Source organism: Vigna unguiculata, chromosome 7, assembly GCF_037176805.1.
Source record: "Vigna unguiculata cultivar grain cowpea cultivar isolate G323 ecotype 2 chromosome 7, ASM3717680v1, whole genome shotgun sequence".
Taxonomy (NCBI): Eukaryota; Viridiplantae; Streptophyta; class Magnoliopsida; order Fabales; family Fabaceae; genus Vigna; species Vigna unguiculata.
In genome coordinates this window covers 9074885-9102424 of record NC_140798.1, presented here as the reverse complement: position 1 = coordinate 9102424, position 27540 = coordinate 9074885, and the positions used below count along the sequence as shown (strand labels likewise).

At 33.1% G+C, this 27540-nt stretch overlaps 3 protein-coding genes across 8 annotated transcripts; all 3 read left to right on the top strand.

The window, feature by feature from the left end:
• Positions 1-960: 960 nt before the first annotated feature.
• Positions 961-10181, top strand: LOC114190507 (uncharacterized). Of its 2 annotated transcripts, XM_085675873.1 has the most exons (7): positions 961-1044; positions 1118-1193; positions 1279-1373; positions 1452-1511; positions 7030-7107; positions 7224-7319; positions 9880-10181. In XM_085675873.1, exons 4-7 carry the CDS (start codon positions 1503-1505, stop codon positions 9949-9951), a joined length of 255 nt encoding a protein of 84 aa, XP_085531999.1. In that variant the 5' UTR covers positions 961-1044; positions 1118-1193; positions 1279-1373; positions 1452-1502; the 3' UTR covers positions 9952-10181. The 2 variants fall into 2 exon arrangements, with proteins under 2 accessions (XP_085531999.1, XP_027935221.2); XM_028079420.2 differs by lacking the exons at positions 961-1044; positions 1118-1193; positions 1279-1373; positions 1452-1511 and adding an exon at positions 6778-6952.
• Positions 1543-5456, top strand: LOC114195920 (uncharacterized). Its single transcript, XM_028086367.2, has 4 exons — positions 1543-3876; positions 3963-4150; positions 4240-4626; positions 4710-5456. The coding sequence occupies exons 1-4, from the start codon at positions 2591-2593 to the stop codon at positions 4865-4867; spliced, it is 2019 nt and encodes a 672-aa protein (XP_027942168.2). The 5' UTR covers positions 1543-2590; the 3' UTR covers positions 4868-5456.
• A 7134-nt stretch (positions 10182-17315) lies between the features above and the next one.
• On the top strand, positions 17316-20834 carry LOC114192530 (protein CNGC15a-like). Of its 5 annotated transcripts, none has more exons than XM_085675591.1 (8): positions 17316-17727; positions 17926-18454; positions 18540-18752; positions 18856-19148; positions 19259-19370; positions 19492-19728; positions 19884-20338; positions 20442-20834. In XM_085675591.1, exons 1-8 carry the CDS (start codon positions 17699-17701, stop codon positions 20473-20475), a joined length of 1902 nt encoding a protein of 633 aa, XP_085531717.1. In that variant the 5' UTR covers positions 17316-17698; the 3' UTR covers positions 20476-20834. The 5 variants fall into 5 exon arrangements, with proteins under 5 accessions (XP_085531717.1, XP_085531716.1, XP_085531718.1 ...); XM_085675592.1 differs by having other exon boundaries at positions 17338-17727; positions 17926-18273; positions 18361-18454; positions 18678-18752; positions 19884-20795; XM_085675589.1 differs by having other exon boundaries at positions 17338-17727; positions 17926-18273; positions 18361-18454; positions 19884-20795.
• The last annotated feature ends 6706 nt before the right edge of the window (positions 20835-27540 follow it).

Genomic DNA, 27540 nt, shown 5'->3' with positions numbered 1-27540 from the left:
GATGAAGGTGATGACATAGAGACTGATATCTCCTATCGCTCTAAATTGTTTGTTGGAGGTGTTCCTCGTTTTCTAGCCATTGGGAGAGTTTATCCAGGTGGGTCCACCATGCACACTGTGCCAATGTCCGATGATTTGGTTAGAGTAGTGGTTGAAGAAATTAGAGATGCCACTACTCCAATACCAGTAGTGGGAGACGCACTTAGAACATTTATCTCATGGCCGAAATAATTAATTAAGTCTATTTCAACAAAGAAGGTATGCTTTTCTTAATTACATTATTACATAACTTTTAACTCACATCATATTTAAGTTTGTTAGTATGTTTTGTAAAACCTTAGGATTAGGAAAAAGTTCCCAGTTGCATCTCATTCAAGCCTTGAGCCCGAGGATGAGTCGGAGCACGAACCACAACCTAACCTGAATGTTAATCCAATTCAGGGGTTGATTGTGGCTTCGTCTGATTTGTATCAATCACCTTGTGCCATTCCTTAGGATGCAATAATCTTTGGAGTTGACAATGGTGATATACCTTTGTATATTAACATATTCGATTTGTTTGAAATATTCCAAGGTAATTAGATGTTGAACATTGCAGTCATTAAACTTTGGATGATGTGAGTACACTTTAAATGTAAATTTTGCATTAAATTATATTTTGTGAAATCAACCTAAACCTTGTGAATTTTATGAATGCATGTATCTAAATGAATTATTTGTCAAAGCGGGGAACAATAATATTTATGGTTTCCTTGAGCCTCAAATTATAGAAAAGTCTGGGAATAGATCAATGCACACTCAAACTTGTATTCAACGGTGGATACATGCATCCAAGAAAAGGATTTACATCGTCCCTTATATTCATGGGTAAGTTGAACTCTCTCACTTTGTTATTATCTAACTAATTTCATATCAGTAACTAAAATTCTTATTTAATAGGTCTCTTTGACAGTTGATTATTATTTGCCCGATAGATCGTATTGTTGTATGGTTTTGTTCATTGCACAACAAGCCAAGCAAATAAATGAAAACTTTAATACAAAGGTATGTGTTAATTACAATAGTAATGTGTTTTATCATGATTATATTGTAAATTACTAATGACTTTTCTTTTTAGTGTTGTTAACGTCAATGATGTCTTTGATGGTAAATCCACTACATCTTCATCCCATCTTGATTGGATTTGTCCTAAGGTATGTAGTCTGCATTAAATCTATATATTATGAACTAAACTCTCTTAATTCTTCATATATTAATTACATAAATTTCATATATTAGTGCAATAGGCACGTTGAAGCTTTGAGTGTGGATACTACGTTATGTATTGGATGTGGACCATAGCTCGTGCTACTATTGTTGATTCATGAGCCAATGTAAGAGTTTCTTCAATTATTGATGTTTAACTTTGCTTCCTATGATATACCATAATTAATATATATTCCATATTTCAGGTTTTTGAGGCTGTCGAACCATTGGGAAAAGATAAACTTGAAGAAATTCGTATGAAATTGGTAAGATATTTTTTGAGGCAAAAAATTAATTTTCATAATCATTAGGAATGTTTTATTTGGATGTTTAAGTTGTAGCCTTAACATTTAGCCTAATAGTTTTGATAGACTTTAGTACTTTATTGCATTGTAGTAAGTATCGTACGATTCACGATACGAATCGTACGATACGATACGATACACCCCCTCCACGATACGAATCGTTCGATGTATCATTTTTACTCCCGAATCGTAAACGTATCGTACGATACAAGTGCGAATCGTAAGAATCATGATTCGATTCGCGATACAAAATTACCCCCAAATTAAAACCCTAAATTTTTTCCCCTGCCAATTTACCCCCAATTTAAAACCCTAAATTTTCCCCCCTTTATTTTATTCACATTGAAACTCTCTCTCTTCCAAACATATTAACATTAACGAACTCGACCTCTCGACTCTCGTTCTCGACCTCGACTTTCGACCTTTGCTTGTACTGTGGTGGTGATGAGGTGGTGCTGTGGTGGTCGCACGGTGGTCGCACGGTGGTCGTGCGGTGGTGGTTGCGTTTCGTCTCGCGAACGCATCTTTTCGTCTTCTGTTCGTGTGTGCGGTGGACCTGTGGTGGTCGCGCGGTGGTCGCGCGGTGGTCGCGCGGTGGTCGTGCCGTCGTCGCGCGGTGGTGGTTGCGTTTCGTCTCGCGAACGCCTCTTTTCGTCTTCTGTTCGTGTGTGTGGTGGTTCTGTGGTGGTCGCGTAGTGGTTCTGTGGTGGTCGCGCGGTGTTTCTGGTGGTCACGCGGTGGTCACTCGGTGGTTGCATTTTTTTGTCGCGAACTACTCTGTTCATCTTCTGTTTGTGTGTGCGGTGCTTTTGTGGTGGTTGCGCAGTGGTTCTGTGGTGGTGCGGGGTTCTGGGCAGGGAGGTTGTTTTCACATTTCTGGGTAGGGAATTTTTCATCTGTGCAGCTGCTGAACTTCAAACATGAGTAAGTAGAAAAGGGAGGTCGACATTACTTGGAATTACTGTGACAGTGTTCCACCAAATAGGCTACAGGTTAAATGCAAGTTTTGTTCTCACACTTGTTGGGGTGGTATAGCAAGAATGAAACAACACCTTGCTGGAACAAAAAAAGATGTTATTCCATGTTGTAGTGTCCCTGATGATGTGAAAGAAATATTTGTGAAGATGCTAAAAGGTAAAGAAAAAAAGACAGAGGATGGCAGCTTTGATTGTGGAGGAGACTTATCAAGAGAGGTGACAAAGGGAAAAAATGATCTTCAACAAATGACAATCAATGCAACATATAAAAATAGAGAAGATGTAATCAGAGAAATTTGCAGCTGTATTTATGGCAATGCATTGCCATTTAACCTTGTAAGGAGCCCTCTTTTTATACAAATGTTGAAGGCTGTTGGAGAATATGGCAAAGGATTAAAACCTCCTTCTTATCATGAGGTAAGGGTTTCATATCTAAAAAAAGCTGTGGATAATGTCAAACAAGGTCTAGAAAAGTATAAAACTGATTGGGAAAAATGGGGATGTACATTGATGTGCGATGGATGGACGGATGGTAAAGGAAGATCATTGACTAATTTTCTTGTTAACAGTCCAAGTGGGACTGTTTTTTTGAAATCTATTGATACTAGTGATGTCATTAAAGATGGGAAGAAAATGTTTGAGTTGTTGGACAGCATGGTGGAGGAAATTGGAGAGGACCATGTTGTCCAAGTAGTTACTGATGGAGCTTCTAACCTTGTGGCAGCGGGAAGAATGTTAATGGAAAAAAGAACCAAATTATTTTGGTCCCCATGTGCAGCACATTGCCTTGATTTGGTTCTTGAAGATATTGGAGAGCTTCCAGTCTTTTACAATACTATTAGCAATGCAAAGAAAATCACCACGTACATATATAGGCATACATGGGTTCTTAATTTGTATAGAAGCTACTCTAATGGAAGAGAATTAGCAAGACCCGCTGTCACACGATTTGCTACTTCTTTTCTCACATTAAATTGTATTAAGCAACAAAAGAATGCTCTTAGATCAATGTTTGCTTCAGAGGAATGGGCTACTAGTCCACATGCTAATAAAAGTGAGGGTAAGCAAGTTATGAATTTGGTGTTGAGTGATGGTAGATTTTGGAGATCAATCACCTATTGCTTAAAATGTGTGATTCCACTTGTAAAAGTGTTGAGGCTTGTAGATGGTGATGCAAAACCAGCAATACCATACATTTATGAAGCAATGGATAGAGCAAAGGAGCAAATTGCTGAAAATTTCCAAAAGATAGAAACAAGGTATAAAAAAGTGTGGAAGATTATTGACACTAGGTGGAATTTGCAACTACATAGGCCTCTCCATGCAGCAGCCTATTATCTCAATCCTAGGTAATGCATATTTCACCTAAATTTTTCCTACCAAGTACCTCTATTTTCGTTCTTCTCATGTCATCAATTTATTTTTCTTGTGTTAGATATCACTATGACAAAAATTTCAATCCGGATAGGGAGGTCTTGATTGGTTTATATGAAACATTTGAAAAAATGGTTTTGGATGTTAGCACAAGAGTTACAATTGATCAACAACTTGAAAAGTTCAAGGGAGCTAAGGGGCTTTTTGGAATGCACATGGCAATAGCTACTAGAAACAAGAAACAACCTGGTAATGAAATTACTCTCATTACCACTTTTATATGATTTATAATTTTTAATTACATTAAATTATAATTCAATACTTCTTTATTTTGATAGCTCTTTGGTGGGAGAGTTATGGAGGAGAAGGTAAAGAGTTACAAAAGATAGCCATGAAAATTTTGAGTCTCACATGTAGTGCAACAGGGTGTGAAAGGAATTGGAGCACCTTTGACCAAGTTCATACTAAGAGAAGAAATAGATTGGAACAACAAAGACTAAATGCTCTTGTCTATGTCAAGTACAATCTCCAACTTGAGTTGAGACAAAAGAGTAGAGAAGAGAAGGGGGAAACTTATGATCCCATATGTTTGTCAGATATTGAATCAGATGATGAATGGATTACAGAAAAAGAAAATCCTTGTTTGCCTATTGATTCGTCATGGATGGATATACATGAGTGCTTTGATGATGAAGAGGGAGCTCCAAATAAAAAAAGGAAGAGAGGTAATTATTTCTATTCACAAGTTGAAATTTGAAAGTCAACAAACTAGAACTAAACTTTATTTCTTTTTCTTTTGCTAATATAGGGCCAAGAAACTTAAATGCCAAGACCAATAAAAAAGGAAAATCCATAGTAGGAGATGAGGAGGAATTTGAAGACATTAATGAAGGGGAAGAACTTTCACTAGATGATGAAGATGACTTAAGTGATGTAGATCTTGGAGATGATGATGATGAAATATGAATGATTTAGACTAGAATGTTTTTTTGAGGTTCTTTAGGATCCAAGCAACAACAATACTTATTTTTTGGATGGCTATAATGCAATACTTGTTTAGTAGCATATAGCCATAGTTAAAGAAATCTTAGGCAGCAACCACAATGTTTTTTGAAGGCTGTGTTGCTGAAATTGTGAATCTATGTGGTATATATACATTGCTGAAATTGACTATGAGGTTGTTTTGTTATTAATTGTCTCTTTGCATATTTATATATCTTATATACTTAAGTATATGTTACATTTTTTTAATGTTTATGAATCGTACGATTCACGATACGATACGATTCATGATTCAAAATTTAAGCTCTCCGATACACGATACGATTCACGATTCAACTACCATGCTTTATTGTACCATAGGATAGTACAATTTGAATTGTCTAAAATTTAGAATGTGTTCCTTTTGCAGGTTATTGGATAGGTCCAAAATCCAAACTAGTATTAAAAAAAAACACATTTTACACATTTCAAAAAGATATAACATCGATTCTTATACTAACCAATGTAATATCTTCCCTCCTTTTGACTTTTTTTTTTCAATTTTAAAACAATTCTAATTTAAACGAAGTTATATGTTAATGCTATAACATTGGTTTATCACATACTTTCTACTTCACCTGATACAACATCAGTGAAAAAATTGATGTAATATAGGTTTCAAATAATCGATGTAGTATCACTTTTCTATTCTAGTGCTCTTGAATAATCTTCTAATTTCACAATCTACTAAAATAAGAAGGTTTGCTCTTCTAAACTTTAAAACTTCAATATGATGGTACTAAAAAACCCCGCCAAATATTTAGCTATTTTAATTTTCCTTTGTAAGACAACTTTTTAGAAGCATTTCATTCATTCTTGAAAGAAGTTTTTCGTGTACACCTTTAATGTATTTACATTGGTTCTCAAAAGTTTAAAAAATACTGCAACATCCTATAAAACATATTAGTCCATAATAATAATAAATAATATTAATATTCAACTTTTAAATAATATTTTATATATTAAGTAAATAATAAATTAGGGTAAATATAATTAAAACAGTTTTGTTATAAAAATAAATATTCTCTGACTAAACTATAAGGACTTATTTATTAGACATTATATAATGATATGATAATATAATATAATGAAATAAGAATTTAATAAGATAAAAATATTATACTGTATAATCATGTGATTCACACAACATAACACATTAAATGATATTAAGATATAATATAATCTTTTAATGATAATTTGTCTAATAAAGTTATATATAATTTTCTAAAAACTAAAATTTAATTCAATTCTTTTATAAAATATGAAAATTATTAAAAATTTACAAGATTTCTATAAAATATTTTCATAATTATTTTTTAATATAATATTTCAATAAATAATTTGATTTAAATTTATGTTTAAGGTAATGTTAAAAAATATTATATAAATTAATATTAACAAAATTGTACAAAATTTTATTTAACTTTTATAGTTACTTTCTCTTAAATCTATACATAAAGCATATAAATTTTGTAAAATTAATATTATGATGTAAATATTTTATTTCAAAACATATTTGAATAATAACAAAAATTTAATGTTTTAATTATTATATAATTTAAACTTATTTGTAAGCATTATATATTAAGAAGGAAGTGAAGAGATTTGTTCATGCTTTTATGTTAAACTTAACTGATTCAATTCTTGATCACAGAAATATACAATATAAGATAGATGAGTATACATTACCTTTGAATAGGATAAGATATAAGTATATTAATATATGATATTCAAGAGTTTCATATCAACCAACAACTTTACATTGGAATGTCTATCAAATAAACGGGTTGATTATTGGATGGGCTTTGAATCCCTATTGCAGCCCATGGACTATAATGAATGGGCCGAATCGTGTGAATTCGAACGAACGCGTATATAATCTTGGACGTGCTTAGTCAATGTCCAAATTGTCTTGCTTTTCTAAACAAACCTTGTTGCTGTTGGGAATTGTGGAGTTGAATCAATTGTTCTTGTTTATTGTGTACTCTCAGACTCGTTCATCTCAACATGGTAGAATTATCTTTGATTGTCTTGTTCTTTTGTGTTTTCTTCTAATTTTAAGCAAAATTGAATTTGTCATGGTGCAGGTTTGCTTGGCTTGTTTGTTGCCCCTCTTTCTGGTTCCGATAATTAACATTCTCCCTCTTCTATTCGATTTTATCATGGTAAGTGCAATTTTCCATATTATGCTTTTGTTACTTTACATGCAATGACAGTGATTAATGAAATTTATAGTTTAGGATATGTTTGGGTAGTTGTTGATCTGTAATTCTCTTTCCAGGGTAAGATCTATCGGGTTTTTGGTTGGGAGTACAGGAAACCAGAGAGGGCTCCTGCTGCATGTCCATACAAACCTCCAACCACTCCTGTTAGTAAGGTAAGTGAGAGCATAATCTTAATTGTTTATAGCAAAATTTAATTTCTATGCATTGTTCATTTGTATTTTACCAACCAATAAGGAGATATACGGTTGATTGGTAATTTGGTAGTAAAAGGGCATAGCAGGTTTTAAATTCTATACTAACATGTTAAGATGTTGATAATTAACCTTTGCATGTAAAAGACAATCAGAAACCATGATGTATATGGCTTTGAAATAGTTCTTCTTGTGCTTAACAATGACAAGATTTTGCCGGAATGGCTCAATTTGGAGGTTTGGAAGGGAGATTCTGTTGTTTAATGGTAGGGTGGAGTAATATATGATTTCATCCTGAATAATAAGGATGATTATTGTCTTTTAGTCTATAGGAAGCAGAAATAATCAATGTGATGCTGTGTTTTGAATTCCTCATTGGCCTTATGCATAGTTTATACAACCTGTGAGGATTGGGGAATGTGAGTCTCCTTTCAGCTAGTGTTATCAGTTGTGGATAGCTGAGAATGGAGGAAAGCTTATAGTAGCATAGCGGACATTTAGTTGAAGTCATCCAACAGTTGAAGGTGTCGCCGTCTGCTATAGTGGCTATTTAACGCTGATGTCAGCTACCGCTTATGTGGTGAGAAGTTGAGCTTTCATTTGGGAGTGTTGGCATCACAATGTGTCATTCTCTGGGTGGGGTTACCTCTTAGGAACATCAGCCATCCCATGATTAAAGAGTGTGGTTGTATTGCGTGGTGCAATGACTGACAACTATGTCGCTATGTAGAACATTCTGAATATTGTGTGTGAATCATGGATAGATACATATGACTAAAATTTATGGAACATATGGGGCAGGGAATTGAGATGTTTTTAGAGTAACTAGAAACACATTACAAATCCATTAGTTCAACTAATGCCTTCCTAAATGATTTGGAATAACCAATTCATTGAACTTAAAGCTCAAGGTTTTTTCAGTACTCTAGGTTTTTATGTGTAGAATTTTTTTAAATAAAGTATAAGAGGGGTCATGGGAATTCATGCCAGAAATATGGATTATGGAGCATTGTTTTTCAATTTATTAGAGTTATTGAAAGAACCACAAACCACGGGAATTTATAATTTTATTAACTCTTTGTTGCTATGAAGCACTTATATAGACACTGGACACACACTGTGACAACAATAATTCTCAAAATGTAAGACATGACTATATATATTGAATATTATTATAAACAATTTAAATTGGCAGACAATCAAGATTTATATCCTTAAAGTCATCTATAGAATTAGATAGTCAAATATAATTAGGAAAAATCTTTTGGAATTTCATGCAACCACTTGAAAATCTATTTTCAAATGTAACCTAGTAATCAGAACAAATAAAACTTTTGTAATTGTAAAGAAAAGAGAGATGGAATTCAAAATAATAAAAAGAGAATTTAAGTCATGAAATTTTATGCTCTTATTAATCATCATGGTTGTAATAAAATACCATTAATTTAGGTTTAAAGACAAATCTAATAAATGGTTTGTTTGTTAAAGAGAAAATATGTTTGACTTTCCAACTTTTAAAAAAGGATCACCATATCTACTCTCATTAGTGCTATGTAGACATTTTTTGAATTCGATACTTAGCAGGATATCAGACACCTGTTGTACACGTGTCCGACACGGACATGCATGTGAAGAAGTATTCACTGTGCATAATGTTCCAAATTTTCTTTTTCTTGGTGATTTGTTCTGAAAGCTGTCGCCGGCAATGGGATTTAGAACTTGAATTCTGTAAAATTTGAATATTGATATGCCTTCCTTTATCATTCTGATCCAGTTCCAAGTGAAAATAGATGCCTCAGAGTTAAAGAAGTTGAACATTGTGCCTAAAAGAGTTGGGAAAGAGGAAAACCTAATCCTAATTAATGAATAGGGTGGTTGATGTGGAATTCCTGGATTAACAGTAGAATTTTGTGCCCAGGCCTATGAGAATATTCTTGCAAATTTGAATGAAAAAAGATTTGGTTGTATTATTTTCAACTTTATTATATTTGGTACTACATAATTTGTTTTGACGGGTAATGAAAGTATAATTGGTCAAATCAATGATAATTTTGAGTGAATTGATGTCTGTTCTACTATCTTTTATCTTATGTTACTTCATGCATGATGCTGGGGGTTAGTCATTTGCAAAGATACTATTATGTCCGGAACAATTTTAGGGTGATGTTCAATTGTCTGCTCCAGTATAATATTTGGCTTGCCTGACGAGGGTTATTGTTATTGGTGATGATATGCATCTCCCAATTGAGAAATAATCTATTCTGTTGTCAATTATTTGTTTTTCTCAAACATGCAATATTATAACAGGTAGTGACCATTCTAGTTGTGTTGTGTGTTGGTGCTTTCATGACATGATAGATTCTGTTTTTTTCTTTTTAGTTTGTGCTTGCCTCATGCATCCAGTGCATAATGCTTGTGTTGACGTTTGCGCATGCTTTCAATTTTGTTTTGATGATTTAGCATATGAAGCTTCCATGAATTCAAATGTGAACTGACATTACAAAATTGCTGTTATTGGCAGGCTGAGGCAGATGCTGAACCTAATCCAGCAGATCCTGTTAAACCTGGAAATGTAGATGTCAAAAAGGATTAATGTGGGTAGCTAACGATCTGTAAGGTTTGACAAGATTAAAAACTATGATAACACCTTATGGTTCATGTCTGTAACTTTTGTCAAATATCTTGTCTTGTCATGGTGATGGTGTGAAAAAAAGATGTCTGGTTACTTAATTTTAAACAAAAAGTTAGTTTCACTGAATGTAAAAAAAAAATGTAATTTATGGATGACGACGTTAAGAATCTCGTACTAAGTTTTATTTTGAATTTTCTTTTTAGATAAGTTTTAAGTATTAAATATTTTCTCTTGTACTTATTTTCAATTAAAAGCAATTTTACAGCTTTAAAAATATATTTAAGAACTCTCCTACACTTTCACTTCTCCTTGATGTCTAATGGACTATTGTGTCGTTTTTATGGTTAATTTGATGAGGCAAAGCTAAGGAGGGACATTTAAGCAAATAGTTGCTAACAAATTGCATTTGAAAATGATTTATGATTTTTTATCATTTGAGTTATTTTTACAATTCTATTGTTTTATTAATTTCTTTAATTTTTATAATTTAAAAGTTTTAATGAGATGTTAATACTTTAATTTTTTTTAAAATTAATTACCATTGGATAATATTCTGGTTAAACTATTAAAATCACAAACTGATACATTGTTAGTTTGTTATTATGACCCCAAACTATCTTCGGTCAACTCCATGTTCAACGAAACAGAATTGGTGGTTGCTTCTCTATTTATTCACACAATACATTTGTAATAATTGGAAGAAAATCTGATAAATCAGATCGTGAATCTCTATTTTAACTTCAATTTATCGAAATAGAGACATCGTAATTTTCATCTAATAATTTTGAAATGTTATGCCCAATCTTTTGGAGATACTAACTGCATTAGTACATGAAATTTGAGTGAAATAGTTCAACTTACTGAAACACAAACGAGACATCATCAATGGTAAATTTAATATTATGAATTAATATATGTTAGAGAATTCCAATTCTTGTGATTTAAGAATATAAATAGAAATTAAGTTTAATTATATTTACAATTTAACAAAATTCATAAATTGAGTTGTCACATCAACAAAAAAAAAGCTAAGTTGTTACAGGCTTCATAAATGAAGAATTATAGTACTTCATTTCAAAATGATAAAGCTTATAACACCAAAGAAACGAAAATGTTTAACCACTATACATTACTAGAAGAAAGCATTTTAGCCGGTTATGAAATTGGTGGCTAACATCCTTAGTCACCGAATTAGCCATCGAATTAGCCACGAAAAATAAATAGTAGCGAAAATTCTAGTCGCAAAGCAGTTAGCTAGTGATTTTAAAATCGATGACTAAATAGCCACTGAAATTATAATTCTATTCAGTCATTAAAAATTTGGTAAGCATTGGAGACCAATTTTGCAACTGAACTTTTGGTCGCTAATTTGGTGGCTAATAGGAACAAATTTTAATTTAACAAAATGATTTTCAGTCGCTTATTCAATCACAAATAGGTATGTTTTTTTTAATTTAATTAAAATAGTATTGGTGGCTAAATCAACCTGCTTATATTCAATTTTATACCTACATATAAATGCAAAATATTTAATTACTAAATAATAATAAACTCCAACATATAATATAGTAAAAAGTAGTTTAATACATGATCCAACATAAAACCAAAATGAAATTAGTTCTAAATACATCTACAAGTTTTAAAAGTCATCATACAATTCAGCCTAACTAATATTCATGTGGACTACCATCAATACAATGGTCTACTACATCATCTCCATTGTTAGGAGGAGAAGCGTCTGACATAATATTCTTCAACTAGATGTGTTGTAAAACAAGTTTCTTATGCTCTTCTTGTTGGCGTATGTGTTCCTTCTATTGCTCATTATCTTGCATCAACTGCGCCATCTTTTCTTCAAATGTCTTGTCCTTAGCTTTCAGTTCACCATTTAATTTCTAAATAGTTTCACGCATTTCTTGTATTTGATGAACCATTGGAGCTTGGCTGGTACTAGAGTGAGCACATGTAGGAGTAAAATTTTTGCTCAATACACCAAGTCCATATACATTCCCCTTATTTCCTCCTCCAAAAACAACACTATATATTTCATTATCATCAATGGAAGTAATAGAAGAGTTTTCTGAAGATCTTTCATTACTTTGATGTAGTTGGGCTTCTTCTCGGCGTTGAACAAATGTTTCAAATTTTATTCCTATGACAACATTATTTTTGCCGAGAAAATGAGAATTAATGTTGTTATTAGATGTATTGGTAAGAGGCATTAATTTGCACACTGATGTTGTGACCGAAGCTACCTGTCTAACTTCTTCTTTGGTCAATATGATTTGATTTCTTTAGATTTTGTCACATATAAGCGGTAAAATTTCTCACTGGGGATGCCCAGGTCCCCTTCTCCATCCTTCTTCCTCTCTAATTCTTGTCATGCTCACTCCATGTCTCTCTCAAAATCTTCACACCTCTCACACACACTCCTTTCCACATAACATTTATTTATAATATCTAAAGCCAAGAAGCTCTCTGTTTGTTACCTCAACTTCACTTTTCATTTTATTTATCTAATTAAACCAAACCATAGAGATGGAAGATCAAAGGAAAGGATACAATAAATGATCCAAAATTTTCAAGCATGGTTAAATAAATTCAAAGCTTATAAAAGTATTTAGACAAAACTATTTTTAATCAGGCTAAGAACTAAAAAAATCCAAAAAAATAGAAATAAAGACCTTATCCACAAAAACTAAACAAGTAATATGTAGCACTAAATAAAGAAAAAAAAAATGAACATGGAGATACATACCCCAAAATTATTTCCTTACCTAGCACCATTGCTCTTGGAAAACAAATATATCAAAGAATGTTACTTATGCCTTTTAAAACCCAAATACATATAGGAGACCATCAAAACCAAAATCCTCAAACTGACAATAACCCTCAATTATACACAAAAGGAAAAATAATTAAACCAATTTCAAAAAGATTAATCAAACAGGAACTAAACCCTAATTTACATAGGTCAAAAAGTGAGATAATCTAACTTTGATTGAATCGCTGTGAAGAGATTGGAAGCAATGTAGAATGAGTGGACCCCAATCCTGGAGATGTCAAAATTAGAATGCAGATAACGATAAGTGTCAAAGACCAGAAAAGGGACTTGCGACTTACCAGAGCTCCACCTACTAGAGCGATGAGTGAGACCAGAGAAGAGAGTCACGGCTAGAGAGAAAGCCACACGACTGGAAGAATGCTAGTGAACGAGACATATAGTTGGAAGATGAATAAAAAATAGAGGAAGAGAAGAATGAGTTTCGAGCAAACAATAAAACTCAAAATTTAGAGCACACAATGAACCGCCGCCAAGAACGTAAGACAAAAATTTTAAAATTTTTAGTAGAAATTTAAATTTGTGAAACTAAATAATTTAGTTAACCACAATGTATTGATATAAAATTTACTTCTCATGAATTTAATCTGATTAGATATTAATTTTTTACTTTTTAAATAAAAAATCACCCGTTCATTTAATGTCATTAGTCAAATAATAAAATTTAAAATAAATCAGTGAGAAATTAAAAAAAATCATAATATAATAAATACATGTTTATGAAAGAATGTAAACCTCTTTAATGGTCATTAAATTAGTTTATATTAGACTTAGATGGATGATAATGACTTCGATGAAAAAAAATTAAATATATTAAATTCATCTTAAATTTGTTAACACAAATAAGTAGAGTTTCAGTATATTTTTTATAATATTTAAATTTAAAATATATTTTTCACCAAATTATAAACTTCTCCTAATTGGTGGTGATGGTGATGTTAGTGATGAAGGTAGTGAAAACAGTGGCATTGGTGGTGGTGGTGGTGATGTTAGTGATAAAGGTCGTGAAAACAGCGGTGCTAGTGGTAGTAGTGGTGGTGATGATGTTGGTTATGGTGGTGGTGGTGATGTTGGTTATGGTGGTGGTGGATGTGGTTGTGGTGATGATGGTGGTGTTGGTTGTGGTTGTGATCGTAGTGGTGCTAGTGATGAAGGTGGTGCTGGTGGATATGGTGCTAATAGTGGTGGTGGTGGTGGTGATGGTGATGGTAGTGGTTCTAGTGGTGGTGGTTGTGGTTGTGGTAGTGATATTGTTGTTGTTGTTGGTGTGTGTGTGTGTGTGTATATATATATATATATATATATATATATATGTATATATATATATATATATATATTAATAACACAAGTTATACAAGAATTACATTTAATCTCAACAAATAGGGTTAATTCTCCATGGTGGAGAACCTAGGGTTTAGAAATAAAATAGATAAGGAAGAAATGAAAACCAAAGAGAAGATGCAAGCCTTCTCCCAAGGTTTTTGGCAGCCATTCCATGCTCCACTTGCACCTCCCATTTGCGTCTCCATCTCCAAATCGCAACCCATCATCCTCTCCAACCCCAAAAGGGGGAAAACAACCATGAATGGAGGAGAAGACCCAAGGTGGTGTGGGAGAGCTTTCCAACACCCCCAACATCTTTCAAGAGGCTCTCCAAGCACCAAAAAATGCTTCTCTATCATGCAAAATGAGGAATCCAACAAAACTCTCAAAGAAAACATGATTAAATACGCATTTTTGACATATTAGCATTGCCACTATTCAACCCCAATTTCCATCACTCAGCACAATTATTTCTCATTAACTGGAGCTCAACACCACTTTTCCACCGCTCATCCCTGGGGTGCTCAGCCTCATAAATGTTGGCGCTCAACCACAGGCAATTTGACAACATTATGTATTTGAAGCACTGAGTGTGATCTTAGTGGCGCCCAACGCAAGTATTTAGTATTTTTTGGTTATTAAATTCAGTTATTATTTATTACTTTTTTAATAATAGTCTATGATTTAGTCACTAATTTTTTGTAACTGATAATTCAGTCACTAAATTAGTCACTAATTTAGAAAAATAAGTTCGGTCACTAATTTAGTGACTAGTAGTGACTGAAATTTTTAGTCATAATTTATTGACTAGCAGTAACTAAAATTTTTGGTCACTAAATTTGGTCAATATTTATCATTTTTCTAGTAGTAACTAAACGATTCAACTTGTTAGGTAGATGATGTCGAAAACATGTTTTTGCGACATGAACTCGTCTCGTGCTCATTAGTCATTAACCATATCTATGATGATAGGTTTTTCCATGGTAGTTATAGAACTTCCACCGACATACTTTGTATCCATTCACCATGTAGACAAACAAAATTAAAAGAGTCTTTGAATGTGTATTAGTAATGTACTCTTAAGTTGGAAAAACACATACCTCTTGAATATTAAGAGAAGGAAGATGGTTGTTCACTAAGGTGAAGTTTTTGAAATGAATGCTCTTCTAGACTTGTTGAACATATTGTATGGAATAGTTATGAAAACCTAATATATAACATTCATAGAATATAAAATATATTCGAGTATCATATGCTTGATTGATTGATATGAGCCTTTAATTTGGCATAATTACAATGTATAAACAAGTAGGGAACACAATCAATTGTATTGCATTGTACATCCAATTCAAAGTTTTGTTGGTGCTTTCAAACCGACTCACCATGGGTTTGAATTTAGTTGAGTTGAAATTTTTTTTAAATATTTTCAATGTAAATGAAACTCAATATGACTTACTTAACTCGATAGTTAAACGAATTTAAATTGAGTTAGAAGTTAACTTACCAATGATAATTCTTTATTTTTTTTACAGATTTTTTATAACTTATTATTATAATTATTTACTAGTTCTTATTGTAAGACTTTTTTTTTTCTATTGATCCATTATATTAGTTATTTTTCTCAAATCTCAACACATTGTTAATTTATTTTGGTTTATAAGGTGTCATCAATGGTCTCTTTCTCCTTCCGATCCCTGTTGTAAAATTGAGGAGTTCAGATTTAAAAATAAATTTTTTTACCATTATTATCTTCCTCTAAATATAAATTATTTAAGGATAATTTTCAAAATATTACTATAAAGACAAATTTCATGTTTCTTTATTTGGAGGAAGACAAATTCAAAGGTTATTTACTGAATTAAGTTAGATATATAAAATTTAGAAGATAAAAAGGTAGTAATATAAACAAAATAATAATAATATTATTATTATTATTATTATGATTATTAATATGTTTGATGCATTTATTCGTTCCTAATATTTCGTTTGGATTGGGTGGTTGAAATATATGATTGTGATCGATGCAAAACCATCTTCAGCTTTAATGCTATCAGCTTTTCGTTGCCAATATGTATTCATTTACTCACACCCCAAAAGTCACGGTTATTCTGCCATGCCCTATTCAACCTAATAATTTCACACAAAATTTCTGATTCAGATAAACTCAAATAATATAATATAATATTACTTATTTTTATTTTTATAAATTGTTCAAAACCAAATTCTCAATTTGTACACAAACTTGTTTTACATAACAATTTATTTATTTTTTCTATTCACATTTTTAACTTCTACAACATGTATGAAAAAATTTACTCAAAAATACTTTAGAAAATCATATAACTAAAAGAAAAAAAAATTGAAATTACTAGGAACCATAAATGTATTATAAACAACCATAATAATAATCCAAAATTAATTTCTAAAGAAGAATGAATGACCATTTTCTAATGTGTTAACTCTATTAGTTGAAATTTATACCAGACTCATTAGTTTATACATGACATGCATCAAATAGAAAATGAAACTCTTCACTTACATGAACTTGGTTGAATATATTGAAAATATGTGTCGTGCAACATTTCTTTAGTTTATAGTGGCATAATTCTACACACGTTTCCAATATCAATGCATGGCTGTCCCCAGACAACGCATGCAGTTGAGGGAAAGGTTGACATCAATTGTCAGTCTCTGCTGTGACGTTGGTTAAGGTTCTGTTGTCAAAATCTCTTCATAAAAAAATTTAGAATATAAAGAGAAAAATGTTTTCGATGCAATGACATGAATAAAAAAACATTAAACAAAGTGTTTCAGAATAGAATGGGACTACTGTTTTGTTCACTGATTAGGACAAATCAAGAGATTGGAATGAAAGTTCATGAAGTCAAATACTAAATCCAAAAATAGCTTTTAAAGGGGATTTTGACAGCAAGGATTTCCTGGTTAAATTTCTCTTCCCCTGTATTCTTTTCATCTTTTTCATTTTTCTGGCTATGGTATTTCCCTTTCTACTTGTATTATTTAACAACATTATTGAACTTGAATGTGATGCTTTTCAATGATACGTTTCCCCTAACTGCACCTTAAAATTTCCCATGGATATTAAAATTGATTTGAAAAAAAAAATGAAGACAGTTTTTGTGGCTCAACGTACATGGACCTCATATGTATGTTTCATTTCATATTCTTTGAGCAGGTTTCATCTTTGTATATCAGAAAAAAACTATGTCAAGTTCACCATTAAGTCCAAGGAACGACGACTTTGAATCCTCCACAAGCTTTAGAAGTGTCAAATTCACATGTTTTACCTGTACTTTGATGAAAAAAACCCAAAAAAGATTACTGTACAACATAGTACTACTTTTGTGTCACATGATTTTTGGGAAAGACTACACTGAAAACTAGTTTCAATATTTTGTGGTTGAGCATGTAATTGTCAAATCTTTTCGTGTACCTAATAGCCATAGCCTGTATATATATGTATATGTTCTCTTTGTCTACTAGAGGAGTGAAACTAAATAGTTTTACTTCTAGCCAACAACTATGGGTTCAGATAGATCAAGATCCGTGAGGTTTGCAAGCTTTTTCCTTTTGACATTAACCTGAAAACTTGTTCATATAACTTGCTCATATAGTTAGAATTTAATGTAACATGCTGGTGTATAAGTCTCTGTGATTATAATTTTGCAGGACTTGGTTATTTTCATCATTGTTTTTTCATTTCATTTTGGGGCTGAAATTCAGTTGTGTGTGTGTGTGTGTGTAACCAGATTTCAAGATGAACTTGAGACAAACAAGTTAATGGAGAACAAAGAAAAGCACTTGTCATTGGTGGCCTATGAGGAGATGAGTGAGAAACACAAGGTTGAGAAGGATGCTATAGGAAAATCAGGTGATGGAAGAGAACTTTCCAGAGTCTTCTCAGAGGACTATGATTCAACACAGATTTTGATATTGGATCCAAGGGGACCTACAATAAATACATGGAATAAAATTTTCTTAGCAGCATGTTTGCTTTCACTGTTTGTGGATCCCCTTTTCTTTTACTTGCCAGTGGCTAAGAAAGAGAAGTGCATTGATATGTCAACTGGTCTTGAAGTGTTCCTCACCATAATCCGGTCTCTGATAGATGCATTTTACATTATTCAGATTTATTTTCGGTTTCAAACAGCTTATATTGCTCCTTCCTCTCGTGTTTCTGGTAGAGGAGAGCTTATCATAGACTCTTCAAAAATTGCATCAAACTACATGCGAAAAGACTTCTGGCTTGATCTTGTGGCTGCTCAACCACTTCCACAGGTATCTCTTCCTCATACAAAATTTGCATTCATTTTTCCTCTCATTCAAAAATTTCTGAAATTTGTAATTCATATACACATTTTAGGTATTAATTTGGGCCGTAATTCCAAATCTAAAAGGGTCTCAAATGATTGCTTCAAGGCATGTTTTGCGCCTTGTTTCCATTTTCCAGTACCTCTTGAGGTTGTATCTTATTTATCCTCTGTCATCTGAAATCGTCAAGGCAAATGGGGTGATGATGGAAAAAGCATGGGCTGGGGCAGCATATAATCTCATGCTCTATATGCTGGCTAGTCATGTAAGTTACTGTTCCAAATAATTCTCTGCATAAGAACAAGAACTTACGTTGGACTTTGTCTGTTCTATAGCTTCCAAATTAACTCTTCCTCTATTTTACAAAGGTTTTAGGATCCTCTTGGTACCTGTTGTCAATTGAACGCCAGAATGAATGTTGGAAGAAAGCTTGTACACTGCAGTACCCACAGTGCCAGTATCATTATCTTGATTGCCAAAGCATGGCTGACCCAGATAGGATTGCTTGGTTAAGATCAAGCAATCTCTCAAGCCTATGTGATCAGAACAGTGATTTCTTTCAATTTGGAATTTTTACTGATGCTCTAGATTTGGAAATTACTGCCTCAAAATTCTTCAACAAGTACTATTACTGTCTTTGGTGGGGACTAAGGAATCTAAGGTAACTTAGTTTTCTTTTATCAGAACACACAACAATTTTTTTGTATCTTGGTTTATCTAAAGTTTGTGAATTGTGATATTCTAACCATTAATACTATGTCAAATTTGCAGCTCCGTGGGACAAAATCTCTTGACAGGCACACGTGTTGCAGAGATCAATTTTGCTGTGATCATTGCAGTTCTTGGATTGGTGCTTTTTGCATTACTCATTGGAAATATGCAAGTAAGTCTATGTTGTCAGTGTTCCAATGTGCCGCAAGCCTAAGAACTTGAAAGTTTTTAGCTTAAAACACTCATTGTAGTATCATCCTTTTGATATAACTGAAATTCTCACCAACTAACAGACATACTTGCAATCCACCACCACGCGGCTCGAAGAATGGAGAATAAGAAGAACAGATACGGAAAGATGGATGCGTCACAGGCAGCTCCCTCGTTATCTGAAGCAAAATGTAAGACGTCATGAACAATTCAGATGGGTTGCTACAAGAGGAGTTGATGAGGAAACTATTCTCAGAGACCTTCCCACAGATCTAAGACGTGACATCAAACGCCACCTTTGCCTCAATCTAGTTCGACAAGTATGTTCTTTTGTCTACCTCTTTGCTTTCTCCTAAACAGTTTTGTGAATTGTAAAAGTTTCAAACAATCGCTTCATGACATCTCCTGCAAGAGTATTGTTGCGTTTCTTGGGAAACAAGGAACTGAGAATGAACTATTTTTTGGTTCACGGCAGGTACCATTGTTTGATCAAATGGATGAGAGGATGCTAGATGCAATATGTGAAAGGCTGAAACCTTCTCTTTTCACTCCAGGGGCTTGTGTGGTTCGCGAAGGTGATCTTGTGAATGAGATGATTTTCATTGTTAGAGGACGCCTAGATTCTTGCACCACGAATGGTGGCAGAACAGGTTTCTTCAACTCATGCAGGCTTGGCTCCGGTGACTTCTGCGGTGAAGAGCTTCTGCCATGGGCCTTGGACCCTCGTCCAACGGTTGTACTTCCTTCCTCAACTCGCACGGTGAAAGCCATCACTGAAGTGGAAGCCTTTGCACTCATTGCTGGGGACTTGAAGTTTGTGGCAGCACAGTTCAGAAGGTTGCACAGCAAGCAACTGAGGTATACTTTTAGGTTCCACTCCCATCAGTGGAGGACTTGGGCTGCATGCTTCATACAAGCAGCATGGTTCAGGTATAAGAGAATAAAGGAGACGAGTGAGCTGAAGAGAAAGGAGATTATGATGATGGCTTTTGTGCCTGGAAATGGTACTGAACATTTCTCTGCACCTCTGCAGGCTCCAATGGGCACTATGTATGCTGCAAAACTAGCATCCAGCCCAAGGAAAGGTAGAAGCCTGAGATATGGACCTGAACTTGACATTCTTGGCTCACTGAGGAAGCCCCTTGAACCAGACTTCACCGATGATGATGATGATGATTGAAACATGAAAGCATTGAACATGTTGTTCATTTGGGGGCATGTTCATTAGTGTGTATGATCGGAAATGAGTATGTGGTTCTTGTTAGTTCTAGTAGACTTTGTAACTGTGAAGGAGTCCTTATGTTTTAGAATAGGACAAAAGGATGGAAATAAAGTAGATATGAGGCAAATTTTTTGTATGAATAAACGAGTTCACCTTTGTACATCATTCTATACTCTAATTCTAGTATAGTCTATTTGTAGTTTAGTTTGGCCTATAGTTTACCTTCCCTCACACAGGTAATAGACCTTTGTTAAATAAAAAAAAATGGCTTCTGCATGTTTGGCATATGACAAGTATTATTATTTATCTACATAAATAAACATATGACATATTTTTAGTATGAGAACTGCTATAAGATATCAAGAAAAGCAAGAAATTTTCTGAAGGGGAGAAACTTAGTTAATATTGAAGAAAAAAAGAAAGATCTGTACATGGTAGTATGTCAAATGAGGAAGGAGAAGAAGTGCAAGGGCCCTAGACTACAAGGGTGGACTTGCCCACATATGAGGGGAATGATCCACTAGGATGGGTATCAAGAGTAGAGAAAAATTTTGAGATTCAAAATATCACTTCAAGGAAAAAACTTGGTTAAATTAGTCTTTTGGTCCCTCTATTTATCATGAAATTTCAGTTTGGTCCTCAAATTTTTCGTTGTCTCAATTTGGTTCTCATTTTCTTAAAAATGACTCAATTTGGTCCTCACCGTTAACTTTGACCAAACGGTGTTAAAGTCAACGTTACATGTCAATTTCTGTTTTTTTTTTTATTTTATTTATTTTTTAATATTTTTTAATATTTTTTTTAATATTTTTTTAATTTTTGACATGTGTCACTTCACAGTTGTGCCACGTGTCAAAGTGACTCAATTTGGTCCCTATATTTGTTTTTAGTTTCAATTTAGTCCTAATTTTTATAAAAATGAAGTAATATTGTCCTTCCTTAAATTGACACTAAATTTACCTTTTTATAAATTTTATGATGATATTCTTACTAAAATTAATGATTTTAGTAAATATATCTATAAATATTTTAAATTAACTTTAAATTCTACACAAAACATTAGACTTTGATGTTGTTTTGAACTTCAAATTTAGTTCCTAAACTTATGTGTGGTAAGTTATTTGATTTTTAATTTTTATTAAGTTTGTATAATATGATACACTTGATGCCTTTATATATGATGACAAAATTGTTAACTTTTGAAATTAAGTTTGGGGTTTAACTTTGTTTAATAATAAAACTAAAAATAAAACTTATTTAAAAATATTTCTATAAATATTTAATAAAAACGTCAATTTTATTAAGAATATCATCATAAGTTGTATACAAAGATTAAATTGAGTCTCAATCTAAGGAGGACAATATTGCTTCATTTTTACAAAAATTGGGACTAAATTGAAACTAAAAACAAATATAGGGACCAAATTGAGTCACTTTGACACGTGGTACAACTGTGAAGTGACACGTGTCAAAAATAAAAATTAAAAAATATATATTAAAAAATTCAAAAAAACCAGAAATTGACACGTGGCGTTGACTTAACACCATCTGGTCATATTTAACGGTGAGAACCAAATTGAGTCATTTTTAAGAAAATGAGGACCAAATTGAGACAACGAAAAACTTGAGGACCAAACTGAAATTTCATGACAAATAGAGGGACTAAAAGAGTAATTTAACCAAAAAACTTTGCTTGGCTTTCATCAACACGGAGGGGAAGGGAAGCCATTGCTTGAATTTTTGGAGACAAAAGTCCAAGAACCCATCTTGGGAAGAATTTGCAACAACATTGAATGGAGATTTGGAGGCAACTTTTCCAATTTGTTTGTGGGTTTTGGAGGTTCAAAAGGTATAAAAAGTGTACTCCTGACCAAAGCAATGAATCATGATGATGATTATGATGAGCTTCATCTTGCTCAACTATTTGTTTTAGAAGATGTGCATAGTGGGAGAAGGTTGTGGAAGCACAAGCACTAGAGCCACCACAAGGGTTGGTGCAATGGCCAAAGGGCAAGTCCAAAGCATCCATGTAGGAAGATATTTCAACAATACACGACTAGATTCCTGAATTCAACATTGAAGACAAAGTTAGGGAAAAAGAAGGGGTACTTGAAAGTGTCAGAATATCGAGACAAAATAGAGTATACTATATGACATAATTTTTGTGTTTAGAAGAGCTTGAAGCTTGACTTTGCACTCTTCAACCTCCTTGTCGGGCCGCATAACATATCTTTAACATAAATATGAGAGATGGAAGGAAATATACAATAAAGAGACGAATTAAAGGAGATATCTTGGGAGTAATTATTGAGATTCCTAATTAAAGACATTTATACACATTAATATCCCCCCTTCAAATGGATGTTGGTAAGTTAACCTGCAACAATTTGTCAACAAGAAACTAGTGACATTGTCTAGTCATAGCTTTGGTAAATATATCAACAACTTGAAGATCATTAGAGATGTAAGGGAGAAAGATTTTTTTTTAATCAGCAATGATAAATATGAATTGAAAATGGACAATAAGGATGCCCCAACCCTTAAAAAAAAGAAAAAAAGAAAGAAAGAAGAAGGAGAAAGATACTTTCATTTACAAGAGTAAACCCAAACAACTACTCGTAAAACAAAACATAGAAGAAAAGATAAAGGCCCACGAAAATCCCAATAGAATAACAAGGACCTTTTACATCAAAGCTTTCACTATATCAGCATTCGAGGTTAAAACCTTAAAAACATGACTATTGGCATCTACGTGAAACCTTGGTAATACATCCTAGTCCTGAGCATATTCCTTCAATAGGTAGCATAACATCCTTCCTTCCAGTTTTACTAATGAATCTGCATTAGAAAACCCGGAAACACAGGAAAAAAGGTGTTGTTTTGTATAAACCCTTATGTGTTAAACAAACCATGAAACTCAAATCATCATTCACCTTGTTGTTTTTCTGCTTAATTAAAGGAGGAATATACATTTAAAGAATGAATAGACATGTGATTGGGCATAAATACCAATCAGAATAAGAGAAAGTAGTCATTGAATACTTATTCGTGATCCATGCCCAAACTCTAGTTTGTGTTAATATAAAAACTTCCTCATCATCTACTTTTGCATTTCTAAAAATGACATTATTTCTATGATCCAAATGTCCCAGACAATAGCCAACCACATGCATCGACACACCTGATTACGTTTATTGCTAAGTCCAATAAGCTCAAACTGCTAAAAAAAATGACTCAATGTCTCATTAGTAACATCACACAAAACACATGTATTGCTTCCTAACCGTACTCCCCTATTATTCAGATTATCACATGTCGACACTTTATTAATAAGCACTCTCCATGCAAAAAATTAACTTGATGGCAAACTTTTAGTTTTCCAGAACACATCATATCTAAATCCTGGGTGAGCACTACTTTCGAACATTAACATTCTGTAAGCTAATTTGACTGTGTATTCTTGTGTTTCGTCGTCCCTCATCATCCTTTTATTTATATAGATTTGTCCCTTCTATTTGTTTGGCCAAGTCAGAAATCATAGTTTTCTCCCACTAAAACCAACATCTTGTCCAAGGTATAGACCACATCCCAAAAACCAAAATCCCCTAAAGTGCCTTGCTTCAAGATTGTATTCGTATATAGTCTTGGATACATTTCCTTTAGCGGTTTCTCCCCAATCCAAATATTCTACCAAAACTTTATTTTATTACCTTCACCTATGCTCCATTTTATGTTTATGGTGAACCATTATCTCTTTGTCTACCACCAGTTATTCTCCTAATATCTCTCCACCATTAAGACTCGTGATTTGAATCCTTACCGTCATCTAAAGTTCTCCATGATCCATACTTAGATTCTAAAATGTCTTTCCATATCCTTGTATGATCCTTTCTAAGTATCCACTTCCATTTTCCCAATAAAACCATGTTAAAACATTTTAAATCCTTTACTCCAAGACCATCCTCTTCTTTAGATTTACTAATGGAATTCCTCTTTACCCATGTAATCTTCCTTCCTTCCTAACCCCCACCCTCATAGGAAGTCAATTTGTTTTTCTTTAATTGTTTTCTCCAAACTAACAGGAATTTTAAACAATGATAAGTAATATAGAGTTATAGAAGATAATACCAAATTTATGAGTATTACTCTACCAGTATAAGATATATACTTTCCTTTCCAAATAGTTAGTCGTTTTCTTCTTTTTGTGATCATATCTTGCCAAAAATCTTTTCCCCTATGGTTTGCCCCTATTGGTATGCCCAAATATTTAAAAGGCACCTTCATAACACTACAATTCAAAATGTTTGACCATGTTATCCTGAACGCCCATGCTTCCTAGTTTACTTTTGTTAAAGTTGATCTTAAGGCCAGACACTATTTCAAAAGCATCTAAGGATACTCTTTATGACCACGATGTTTTGTTTGTATGTAAAGGAGAGAGATGACATTGTTGTTCAAGGCTTCACGATATAATGACAATCCACTTCAATATGCTTTGTACGTTTATGGAACACATGATTTGTAGCAATTTGAATAGTACTTGTATTATTAGTATGAAGAGTTATAGGAATAGATTATGAAAAACCAAGCTACTCCAAAAGACGACATAACTACACAACATCAGCAACAACAAACGACATTGAACGATATTCAGCCTTAGTAGAAGATTTAGAAACACGATCTTGTTTCTTACATTTCCAAGAAATTAAGGCACCGCCAAGAAACATACACTAACTTTTAGTAGACCTACGAGTATATGGGTATCCTACCCAATCAACATCGCTTTACGCCATAAGTTGTAAAGTGGAGTCTTTGGGAAAGAATAATCCACATGTAAGTGATCCTATAAGATAACGAATAATGTGTCGAACAACAGAAAAAAGAAGATGTCAAGGAGCCGACACAAACTAGCTAGATGAACAACATACAAAATTTCAGGTCTAATAGTTGTTAGGTAGATAAGGCTTCCTACCAAACACTGATAGAGAGTGGGATCAGGAAAAAAATCTCCTTCATCCTTCATGTATTTAACATTTACTTCCATAAGAGTATGAACTGAAGTCTTTCCATCTAGATCCACCAAATTGATCAAATCTTAAATGTATTTTTGTTGATTTTAAAAAATGCTATTGGATCGATGATGTACCTCCAATCCTAAAAAGTATGTGAGTTGAACAAGATCTTTCAATGTGAAATGTTACATGGAGCTCAACTTGCAACTTAGTAATTAACCCATGATCAGTACTCGTAATGATGAGATAATCCACATAAAACAAAATGAGAACGATACTCGTAGGAGACTTGTGAAAAATGAGAGAATAATCATATTGACTCAATGTGAAGCATAACTTAAGTAGTAGTACAAAACTTCTCAAACCAAGCTTGAGGGGACTTTTTAAGGCCATACAAAGATTGTCGTAGTTTACAAACATCAATAGAAGTAGAAGGACCAGAAGGAAGTCTCATGTAAATTTCTTCTTTTAGATCATCATGAAGAAAAGAATTCTTAGCATCTATTTGATGCAGTGGCCAAGATTGAGAAACAATAATAGCAAGAATGGTCTGAATTGTAGTCATCTTAGCAACATGAGCAAATGTCCTATCATAACCAATCCCATACTCCTTTCTATTACCAAGAGCCACTGATTGAGCTTTTTTGTAATCCAAAGAGCTATCAGAACAAAGCTTGATTGGGAACACCCATTTACTTCCAATAGGTTTGACCATAGGAGGATAAGACACAATGTCTCAAGTGTGATTTTCTTGAATTGCTTGTAGTTCTTCTTGCATTATCTTTTTCCAACATTCATGTTCCATAGCTTGTTTATAACTAGAAGGAATAGAAATAAAAGACAAGGTAGTGGATAAAGGGACATGTGTAAAGAAACCATATCAATTAGGAGGTTAAAGCAACGAGTGGACCTACAAAGAGGTAAGATAGACAAGACAAGATCTAATGTAGGAGTAGTGACAAGATCAAGTGTCAAGGCAAAATCATGAAGGGTATCAGTAGGTTGGTAACAATGTCTTTCATATACAAATCCAGGCTTGAATTACCCTATAGTTTATGGAAGAATCTGAAAAAATGGAGCATGAGAGATAAAGAAGAAGATGAGGGGACAAGATATGAAGGAAAGAAGTACCGTGTTTCAAAGAAAATTACATTCCTTGAAACTCTAATGCGACAAGACTAATGATCATAACAAACATACCCTTTTTCAGTAAGAGCATAGCCAAGAAAAACACACTTAATAGGTTGGATAGTTAGTTTGTTACGTCATGAGTAGGAAGATGTGCAAAACTAACACTAGCAAAAAGTATGAATATCAGAGTAGGAAGGAAAATGCCTAAACAACTTAAAGAAAGGAGAAACATTATGTAGAGTAGGAAAAAGTAACATATTTATCAAATGAACAATCATAGAAAGCGCTTTGCACAAAAAACGAGGAGGAACATAGGATTCAACAAGAAGAGTACGAACAACATCAAGAAAGTGACGGTTCTTTCTTTCGACAACACCATTTTGTTGTGGTGTGGAAGGACAAGAACATTGTGATATAATTCCCTCATTTTGAAGAAAACTATGAAAGTCATTACACATATATTCATCTCTAGAATTCGATCTTAAGATTTTTATGTGAGCAGAGAATTAGGTCTTAAGAAATTAGACAAAACATTGAAAAACAGAAAAAACTTTGGTTTAGCTCGAAGAAAATATACCCAAGTAAATCTACTATAGTCATTTATGAAAGTAACAAAATACTTATAAATTGCATGAGAAACAACATGTGAAATCCCTCAAACATCACTATAAATAATGTCAAAACAATGATGGGCACAAACTGCATTATGTGGAAAAGGTAAAATTTTACTTTTGTCAAGTTTGCATGTAGTACAATCAAAAGAAAAT

Coding starts and splice junctions, on each gene's coding strand:
- LOC114190507 (XM_085675873.1), top strand. Junction 7,108..7,223: donor TTCTATTCGATTTTATCATG/GTAAGTGCAATT, acceptor TTCTCTTTCCAG/GGTAAGATCTATCGGGTTTT. Junction 7,320..9,879: donor CAACCACTCCTGTTAGTAAG/GTAAGTGAGAGC, acceptor TGTTATTGGCAG/GCTGAGGCAGATGCTGAACC.
- LOC114195920 (XM_028086367.2), top strand. CDS start 2,591: ATGAAACAACACCTTGCTGGAACAAAAAAAGATGTTATTCCATGTTGT. Junction 4,151..4,239: donor TAGAAACAAGAAACAACCTG/GTAATGAAATTA, acceptor TTATTTTGATAG/CTCTTTGGTGGGAGAGTTAT. Junction 4,627..4,709: donor AAATAAAAAAAGGAAGAGAG/GTAATTATTTCT, acceptor TTGCTAATATAG/GGCCAAGAAACTTAAATGCC.
- LOC114192530 (XM_028082278.2), top strand. CDS start 17,699: ATGGGTTCAGATAGATCAAGATCCGTGAG. Junction 18,455..18,539: donor CTGCTCAACCACTTCCACAG/GTATCTCTTCCT, acceptor TACACATTTTAG/GTATTAATTTGGGCCGTAAT. Junction 19,729..19,883: donor GCCTCAATCTAGTTCGACAA/GTATGTTCTTTT, acceptor GGTTCACGGCAG/GTACCATTGTTTGATCAAAT.